Genomic DNA, 10,347 nt, shown 5'->3' on the forward strand with positions numbered 1-10,347 from the left:
TAGTAAAAAACGGAAGGAGTGCTAAATGCTTAACCAATTGACAACCAAGTGTTTAAATAGCCCAATAAAAAACCAACAGGTGGGGAAAAACTCTAACCACCTCTATTTATTTCAAATGACTACTTACTGTCTTAAATTATAAGTCATTTTGTCAAAAATATTTATTATAAATTATAAGTCACTTTACATTCCTAATACGGTGACTTCTAAGGTGAGGGTTCATTTAAATCCCTCACCGGTGGAACATTAATAAAATACCGTTAGATTTAATTGATGGATCAAATTTATTTTAAAAAAATAGAAAACATTTGTATCTCTCCATAGACAATTCAATTCTATCTTCTACGTTTATCTCTCAAAATCATATGCAGAAAATGCTTTGTGTTAGTTCACAATTAAAAAGAGATAGAAATAGAACAGTTCTATTTTCATCCTTTTATGATTTGTTCTCTTCAACTTATTCAAATGTATAGACAAGAGGAGTTATGTTGATAGTAGGTTTCTTTGCCTGAACAATAGCAGGTACAGGAAATGGCTATAACAAGTTTATTGTTTTAATCATAATAACAATTTCAAACAATAGGAAAAAATTGTGATGTGATATGTATCTATAATTTTTACAACAGTTCCTAATTCCTGTAAATTCTTACATTGACTTTACAAATTTTCTATCAGTTCTTCGTCTCAACTACAAAGGTAAGAAGACGTTTTTGCAGTCCCTTCCTTAATGAATCATATGTTTTCACTTTTTAGCCCTTTCATATATGAGATTGCAAACCCATATTAACACGATGATACATAATTAACCTCAACAATGCCCTTTTCCAATGAATGCAAACATTATTTTTTTCATTACTAACTGCAACCGTCTGTATATAAGTTGGAAAGATGAATGGAGAAGATGGGGACTAAAATTGTGTGTGGAATAATACAATTGTTTTCTATTTTTTAAAAATAAATCTAACCCGTCAATTAAATCTAACGGTGTTTTTTAAATAGTCCACCGGTGAGGGATTTAATTAAACCCTCACCTTAGAAGCTACCTCCTAATACACCATTAATAATTTTTTTCTAATATATCATATACTCCCTTCGTCTCACAATAGGTGTCTGTTAGTTCTCTGGTTTTAGAGTTGACTTAATTTTTGTAAAACAAATAAAAAGAACTTGTATGCATAAATATATAAGAACAACATGTACAACAAAGAATTTCACTGGAATGATAGAACATGTTATGTTGGAGCAATTCAACATCTGGAATAACATGTCACATGAGATGTTACGAAATCATGCCTAGTTGAAGTGAAGAATTAAATCTATGTGATTTAATTACAACAGAAGATTGCCGAATATTCAGGGATATTGTGCAAATCAATTAATGGCGTGATATATTATATGACAGGACTGAAGAATCAATATGAAGATTTGAAGAATCATTTAGGCGAATCAAATTAGAATATTGAAGATTATATAGTTTTTAATTATAGAGATATTCTTGGAAACTAACAGATTGAAGACCTTTATTGTAGCAGAAGTTACTGCTATAGTGGAACAACAAATTTGTTGTGATTGAAGACCCAAATCCAGTTGGGTATAGGTTATAAATAAAAGACTTTGTAACCTAGAAAAAGAAGACAACCACTGAGCATAAAAGATTTAGTCATTAGGGTTTGTCAAGGTAAACCTCCCGGCTTGTGGGAACGTTACCTATGTGATCCTCGAAGTCTGTAGGCAAGAGGAGTATTCTTCTTGGAGGAAGCTTTGAAGTAACTTCAGGTTCGTGGTCATAGTCAAGGTTCTTGGCTAGGGATTATCATGGAAGTATGTCTTCCAAAACTTTAGATATTTGGGACTAAAAGGAGATGTATATTAGGTCGTTGCTACAACTCCTGAGACTGGAGAACTGTACAACATCGTTGTGATGATTGGAATTGGGATGGAGATATTCCATATCTAGGGAGGACCTAGGAAGAAGGGTCATTGGTAGGGATTAAGTGAGGGGTTGCTTGGGACTAGTTTAACTCCGAATTAATACTGCTGATAGTGGACTTCATTCCTGGCTTGGTATGCCCCTAGAGTAGATATGATTTCACCGAACTGGGTTAACAATTTTTGGTGTCTTTTATCTTTCAGCTTGGCATAATTTTGTGTATATTCTTTGCTGATTGTTTTTGACAGATCACATGTCTCGACATCTCTCACGACATCTGAATCTGTTACGCCAGAATTTCAATTGGTATCAGAGCAGACATCATGTTCTATCTCTGGATGAGATCCTGGTAAGATACTTTCTGGTTCAGCAAGGAAGGTTGATGATGAGAAGATGTGTTGATCGGTGATGTGTACATGGTCCCTAGAAGTGGAGGATGGACTATGTTGAAGGCATTGGTATGCCGTCATAAGGGTTTGATTTATTTTCAAACTCAAGGTTGTTTTGCCGGTATATGGTGAATATGTACAAAACCTTGTGCCTAGAAGATGATGAGGTACTGTGATGGAAATTCCGTTGCATGGTATCTCTTTCAAACTTGGTTCTTTTCAATATTAGGGTTTGATATCCTCTGAAACCTGGTTTGTAATTTTCTTTTTTGTCGAGTTTTTCTGTATCCTCTTGTAATTGGGTTGGAGAACTCATTGTTCTCCGTTTTATATATAGTATCTCTTCCTTACTAAAAAAAAATACAATATCTGAATTCTGAAACATTTTTGAAGACTTGAACTTATACATTAGAAGTTCCCAAGTAAGTCTATTGATAAACACGTATCATCCGAATCTTTCTTACACAAATCTGAATGACAAATTTATTTATTTATATATTATATAATGTGAGATTTTGGATCGAACTCTAGTATGGCCGAAGGGTAGCTTCTTGGTTCGACAGGGTTAAGCATGAAGTCGAAGGTTGTTCACATGCTTGTGTCGAAGATGCTAGGGTTGTTAGCATGTTAAATTAGGTTTTAGTGTTTAAACCCTAATTTGTTAAGTTAGCTTGTTTATTAAGTTGACTTGTGTAATGGGCCTTGTGGAAAAAGCCCATTAGTTAGTATGTTAGGTTTTATTATAAATAGCATACTAGTCTCTCATCATTGCTAAGCTGCAAATCCTAATTTAGGGTGAGAGAGGTTATTTGTTATTCTTGTAAACTTGTAATCTTGTTTTAAGAGAAAGTAAAAGAATAACGGTTATAACCAATTATTGTATTCTTCTTCTCCCCTATAATTCTCTATTATACTTTGTTATTGGTATCGTTTTTCACAACAAATTGGTGCGGTGAGCGTGGAGAAGATGCCGTCAACAAAGTATGAGATTGAAAAATTCACCGGAGTGAATGATTTCGGTCTGTGGCGCTTGAAGATGAAAGCCCTACTGGTTCAGCAGGGTTGTTTGGAAGCGTTGAAGGGAGAGGCAGCCATGAATGCTGCATTAACGGCAGCGGAGAAGACGACTATGATTGAGAAGGCACACAGCGCAATTTTGTTGAGCCTTGGTGATAAGGTTCTCAGGCAGGTATCAAAGGAGACGACGGCATCAGGGTTATGGGTGAAACTTGAAAGTTTGTATATGACCAAATCGCTGGTAAATCGACTCTACCTGAAGCAAGCTTTGTATTCATTCAAGATGATTGAAGACAAAGTATTGGCTGAGCAGTTGGATATGTTCAACAAGCTGATTCTTGATCTTGAAAATATTGATGTGAAGATCGATGATGAAGATCAAGCGCTGTTACTATTGTGTTCTTTGCCTCGATCACATGCTCACTTCAAAGAAACTCTCTTGTATGGAAGGGAGTCCCTGACGTTTGAAGAAGTTCAATCAGCCTTGTACTCTAAGGACTTGAATGAACGAAAGGAGCATAAACCCTCGACTGTTGGCGAAGGTTTGGCCGTTAAAGGAAAACTCTTACGAAAGGATGGTAAGTTCGACAAGAAGAAAGGCAAAAGCCAGTCGAAGTCTTACAGTGGCGAAGCATCTGGCATTCGATGCTATCATTGTAAAAAGGAGGGTCACACAAGAAAGTTGTGCCCTGAACGCTTGAAATATCATGGAGGTAAGGATAATGGCAACGCTGCCATTGTTCAAGATGATTTCGAATCATCTGATGTTCTTGTGGTTTCAAGCAGTGACTCTAAGAAGGAGTGGATTATGGATTCAGGTTGCACTTGGCACATGACTCCAAACAAAGACTTGTTCGAGGAATTATGTGATCAAGATGGTGGATCCGTATTGCTGGGAAACAACAAGGCTTGCAAGATTGCAGGTATTGGATCTATTAGATTCAAGCTCCATGATGAGTCAATAAGGTTGTTGACTGAAGTCAGGTTTGTTCCTGATTTGAAGAGAAATCTGCTTTCTCTTGGTGAATTCGACAAGAAAGGATATGTTTTCCAAGGAGAGAAAAGTATCCTAAGAGTCATGAAGGGTTCGAAGGAAGTCTTGAGAGGCATGAAAAAACAAGGCTTGTATACCCTTGAGGCTGAAGTTGTAAGTGGTTCGACAAATGTTGTATCCACGAAACCTTTATCGAAGACAGAAATCTGGCACATGAGATTGGGCCATGTCAGTGAAAGGGGTCTGGTCGAATTAGGGAAACAAAATCTGCTTGGTGGAGACAAAGTCGAAAAGCTGAAGTTTTGTGAACCCTGTGTACTTGGAAAATCTTGCAGAGTGAAGTTCAACAAAGGCAAACAAAGAACACATGGATCCCTTGATTGCATCCATGCTGATCTTTGGGGGCCTGCAAGGTGTGCATCACATTCAGGAGCAAGGTATTTTCTATCCATAGTAGATGATTATTCCAGAAAATTATGGGTATTCATCCAGAAGACTAAGGATGAAACTTTTGAGAATTTCAAAAGTTGGAAGACTCTGGTTGAAAATCAGACTGGCAGGAAGGTCAAGAGGTTGAGAACCGACAATGGCCGTGAATTTTGCAATGAGGCATTCGACAGCTTTTGTGCTGCCTTTGGTATTGCAAGGCACAGAACTACTGCAGGTACTCCACAGCAAAATGGTTTGGCTGAAAGATTTAATCGAACTATTTTGGAGAGAGTCAGATGCATGTTGACTAGTGCGGGGTTAAAGAATGTGTTCTGGGCTGAGGCTGTTTCGACAGCAACATATCTGATAAACAGATGTCCTTCGACAGCGTTAGATATGAAGACACCTGAAGAAGTTTGGTCGGGACATCCACCAGATCTCGACAAACTGAGAGTATTTGGCTGTGTAGCCTATGCTCACATTAGGCAAGACAAGGTCGAACCTAGAGCTCTGAAATGCATGTTCATGGGATACCCTGAAGGAGTCAAAGCTTATAGGCTATAGTGCCTAGAGCCAGGTCACAGGAGGTGTATTACCAGTCGAGATGTAGTTTTCAATGAAGCTGAAATGGCTTTTAAGAAAACTGATGATGTTGGTCGAAGTACAGAAACATCTGACGAAGAGCTGGAACAGGTAGAAATTCCTGTTGAGGTGGAGCATGTTGATGCTGAATTGCATATCCCAGATGAAGTCGAAGAAGAAGCAGAAGATGCTGAAGTTGAGGAAACTGACGATGACTACCTATTGTCGAGAGATAGGTCGAGAAGAGTCATCAAGCCACCTCAGAGACTTGGATATGCAGATCTTATAGCTTATGCCTTAATCTCTGCAAGTGAGGTTCTAGACGAAGAACCTAGAGACTATAAGGAAGTTATGAGGAGTCGAAATAAGACTGAATGGCTGAAGGCCATGGATGATGAGATGAAATCTCTTCATGATAATCATACTTGGGAACTGATCAAGAAACCTGTTGGGGCAAGGTTAGTCAGCTGTAAATGGATTTTCAAAGTTAAGGAAGGAATTGAAGGAGTGACGTCGAAAAGATACAAGGCAAGGTTAGTTGCAAGGGGTTTCACTCAGAAAGAAGGTGTCGACTTCAATGATGTGTTTTCTCCTGTTGTGAAGCATAGGTCCATTCGAATGTTGCTTGCCATGGTGGCACAGTTCGATCTTGAACTGGAACAGATGGATGTGAAGACTGCGTTCTTGTATGGTGATTTAGATGAAACGATCCTGATGAGGCAACCTGAAGGGTATGTCGAAAAGGGGAAGGAAGATTATGTGTGCAAGTTAAAGAGATCTTTGTATGGGCTGAAACAATCTCCTCGACAGTGGAATAGGAGATTCGACAAGTTCATGGCACGCATAAGTTTCATTAGAAGTCAGTTCGACCACTGTGTTTACTTCAGATTTCGACCTGGTAATTCATTTGTTATTTTGTTGCTTTATGTGGATGATATTCTCATAGCAAGCAACAGTGTCGAAGATGTGATGAGGGTGAAGGCTGAACTCAATAAGGAGTTCGATATGAAGGATCTGGGAGCTGCTTCCAGGATTCTTGGAATTGACATTCGAAGAGATAGAAAGAAGTCGAAGTTATGCCTATCTCAAGAGGCATATCTACGGAAGATTCTTGAAAAGTTTGGTATGTCAAATTCGAAGCCAGTTGTGACTCCAACAAACCCTCAATTCAAGCTGAGTATTGATCAGTGTCCCAGTACTGATGTGGAAAGAGCCTATATGAATAGCATCCCATATGCTAATATAGTTGGTTCTTTGATGTATGCTATGGTTTGTACTAGACCCGACATAGCATACGCAGTAAGTCTTGTAAGCAGGTACATGGCGAATCCTGGAAAGGCTCACTAGCAAGCATTGAAGTGGATTTTAAGGTACATAAATGGGTCTCTGAATAGAGTCCTAATTTATGGTGGAGCCTTGGGTGAAGATGGTAAAGCAGTAATCGAAGGATATGTCGACTCTGATTATGCAGGTTGTATGGATTCCAGGAAATCTATTTCTGGATATGTTTTCACTATGTTTGGCACAGCAATTAGTTGGAAAGCAACACTTCAGAAGGTTGTTGCTCTATCAACCACTGAAGCGGAGTACATTGCATTAACTGAAGCCGTGAAAGAAGCATTGTGGCTTGAAGGTTTTGCGAAGGAGCTGAAACTTCAAGGTCGAGGTATCACTGTTAAATGTGATAGTCAAAGTGCAATACACCTGTCGAAGAATTCAGCCTATCATGAGCGAACTAAGCACATTGATGTGAGGCTGCATTTCGTCAGAGGAGTAATCGAGCGTGGAGAAGTCCAAGTGCTGAAGGTTTCGACTGAAGACAATGCTGCTGATATGATCACCAAGACATTGCCGAGTTGCAAGTTTTTCCACTGTATGCAGTTGATAAAGCTGCATGAAGAAAGCTAGTTTGTTTCCTTGATGTTGTAGAGTTAGATCCAAGGTGGAGATTTGTGAGATTTTGGATCGAACTCTAGTATGGCCGAAGGGTAGCTTCTTGGTTCGACAGGGTTAAGCATGAAGTCGAAGGTTGTTCACATGCTTGTGTCGAAGATGCTAGGGTTGTTAGCATGTTAAATTAGGTTTTAGTGTTTAAACCCTAATTTGTTAAGTTAGCTTGTTTATTAAGTTGACTTGTGTAATAGACCTTGTGGAAAAAGCCCATTAGTTAGTATGTTAGGTTTTATTATAAATAGCATACTAGTCTCTCATCATTGCTAAGCTGCAAATCCTAATTTAGGGTGAGAGAGGTTATTTGTTATTCTTGTAAACTTGTAATCTTGTTTTAAGAGAAAGTAAAAGAATAACGGTTATAACCAATTATTGTGTTCTTCTTCTCCCCTATAATTCTCTATTATACTTTGTTATTGGTATCGTTTTTCACAACATATAAAAATAAAAGTAATTGTATAACCAAACAGAGTGATTTATTCGATTTGCATAGCATACCAGCACATGCATCAAATTCAGATGAGGGTTATATTCTTCATAATAATAGACACAATCAAATGAGTGTTATATTCTTCCTAATAGACACAATACACTCATAATATTATAAATCTAAATAACATAAAGAAAGAGACGAGAAAGCAAGAGTTAGGTGGTGAGCAAAGCACATGAAATCTCACATGTCATGTACCCATAGGCCAACATCCACATGCTAATGCTCCATCCAATCAATAACATCCACGTGGGACCCTCACCAATCACATGCTTAAACACTATTTGCATTATCCAAAAAAAACCCTCGTGATCCAACGTCTCTAGATTCATTCCAAAGACCTCCACAATCAATCCAAGACGTCCGTTCATAGTGGTTGTTCACTGTATTCAGCATCTATAATTAACAACTGTATCTGTTTCTTGGTTGTCCCCTCTAACTTCAACAAAATGCTCTTCCATGTCCTACATGTGACAGACAGTTACACCGTGTGGAGTGGACCCCATATCCATAAACGCTGTCTTGTCAATAGCTGATTGGTCGGTGATGAAGCCCGTGTGACACGCCATGGTCGGTTTATTATCTCCACACAAGAAGAATAAGAGATACATATGTTACTATAAAATTGAATAGAGACCTATCTTTCTTCCTATCTCATTCCATATTCTCTCTCACATTCATTCTCTAAGAAATTCATAAAGACATAGCAGTTAATTATCAAAAAATGGAAAGCTATATTGAAACAGATTTGATTGTTAATCACAAGGACACGGAGTTAAGGTTGGGATTACCTGGAAACGATGATGAACAAGACAAACATTCATGCAATATTGGATCTGTTGTTAGAAGCAACAAGAGATCATTTTCACAGGAAACAAGTGCTGAAGAGTCTTCCATCTGCAATGCTTCTAGTTCCTCAACTACAAGTGATCATGACCAAAGCACGGTACAACCTTCAAAGTAAGTGGTGAATACTATATTGGTTAGAATAATTTAACTTTTTCTGATTTTGGTAATTATATAATTAATGAATGAAAATTGATGGATATTGCAGGGTACAAGTAGTTGGATGGCCACCAATTAGATCGTTTAGGAAGAACAGTTTACAACAAAAGAAAGTGGAAGATGGAAGTGGAATGTACGTGAAAGTGAGCATGGCTGGTGCACCTTACTTGAGAAAGATAGATCTCAATGTTTACAAAAGCTATTCAGAACTTCTCATAGCTTTGGAAAATTTATTCAAGTGCACAATTGGTAAGAACCATGCAGGAACAAACAATAATCAATTGGTCAATTTTTTTATTACTTTGTTATCATTAATATTAATTTGTGATTAATGAAACAGGTGGATATTCAGAAAGAGAAGGGTATAATGGATCTGAGCATGCTCCTACTTATGAAGATAAGGATGGTGATTGGATGTTGGTTGGAGATGTTCCATGGAAGTAAGTTATTAATTAAATCTGCTTCTTTCAATTTTTGTTTTGTGTTGTGTGCAAGAAACTAATTAATATGTGTGTATTTGTATTGATTGCAGCATGTTCATATCCTCCTGCAAGAGGTTGAAGATAGTGAAAGGATCAGAGGCAAAGGGGTTGTCATGTTTATGACCATTTAAGATAAACAAAAGCAAAGACCATGATGCATATTCTATGCATGAAGCCTATGAAGTTAAACAATACAAAACGGATGGTCTAAACGATTTGAATGCAGATGGTTTATTTTAAAATCTACATATGATCTTGATCCTACCACCAACAATACACTAATAGTGTGAATAACATAGCTGCCAAGAATCGGAATTTTAGTTCTTTAGAGGTTGCTTTTGAGGCCTGATTTCTTAATATAAGCCTTTTACTAGAAACTTCTAAAGTCAATGCTATTTTGAATGTATGCATGATATGTATAATTAAACTTTATACAAGTATCTTTTGGAGCAATAACTAGACTTAGTTGGCTGGTTCTATTTGGCCCTTAGAAGATAGTTAGAACTGGTTGAGTTAATTAGGAGTTTGTTAGGACTCACCCATCTTCTAACTCCTCAATATGTGATAGACTTTACCCTTGTAATTATTGATTTTTATCTCAATAAAAACCAGATGAATCAGATATTAATCATATCATAGCTTAAATATGGTATTAGTTATCATCAACTTTTTTTTTTTTTTTGGCTAGTTATTTCTTCTTCTTCTTCTTCTATTCTCTCTCTGTGGTGATCAAAGGTCTCATCAATGACACCAATTGATGAGTCATTCCCTATATTGAAGAACTAAATCTCATCACAAGCTACAAGTTCATTGTTTGGTGTAACACACTGAATTCAATTAAATTATTTGATTTAATTTAGTTGCATTTTATTCTAATTATTTGGATGATTTTGTACACCTTTATGGTATGTTTGGATTGATGGAATAGGATGGAATGGAGCGGAATGGAATAGAATAAGTTTATGTTCCATCGTTTGGATTGATTAAAAACCGATGGAATGGAGTGGTATCGGATGGAATGCATTCCATCCCATTCCATCACTTTCCACAATTTTTTGTACCCTCCGATTTGGGCGGAA

The 10,347-nt window shown here is 37.3% G+C and overlaps 1 protein-coding gene across 1 annotated transcript; it reads left to right on the forward strand.

Moving 5' to 3' along the window:
• The first annotated feature begins 8,405 nt into the window (after positions 1-8,405).
• Positions 8,406-9,884, forward strand: LOC131610127 (auxin-induced protein 22E-like). The gene is made up of 4 exons (XM_058882001.1): positions 8,406-8,741; positions 8,836-9,035; positions 9,127-9,226; positions 9,319-9,884. Exons 1-4 carry the CDS (start codon positions 8,506-8,508, stop codon positions 9,389-9,391), a joined length of 609 nt encoding a protein of 202 aa, XP_058737984.1. The 5' UTR covers positions 8,406-8,505; the 3' UTR covers positions 9,392-9,884.
• The last annotated feature ends 463 nt before the right edge of the window (positions 9,885-10,347 follow it).

Source organism: Vicia villosa, linkage group LG6, assembly GCF_029867415.1.
Source record: "Vicia villosa cultivar HV-30 ecotype Madison, WI linkage group LG6, Vvil1.0, whole genome shotgun sequence".
Taxonomy (NCBI): Eukaryota; Viridiplantae; Streptophyta; class Magnoliopsida; order Fabales; family Fabaceae; genus Vicia; species Vicia villosa.

Excerpts from the sequence above, each read along its gene's own strand:
- LOC131610127 (XM_058882001.1), top strand. The coding sequence starts at position 8,506 with ATGGAAAGCTATATTGAAACAGATTTGATTGTTAATCACAAGGACACG. Across the intron at positions 8,742-8,835 it reads AGCACGGTACAACCTTCAAA|GGTACAAGTAGTTGGATGGC; the intron begins GTAAGTGGTGAA and ends TGGATATTGCAG. Across the intron at positions 9,036-9,126 it reads TTTATTCAAGTGCACAATTG|GTGGATATTCAGAAAGAGAA; the intron begins GTAAGAACCATG and ends TTAATGAAACAG.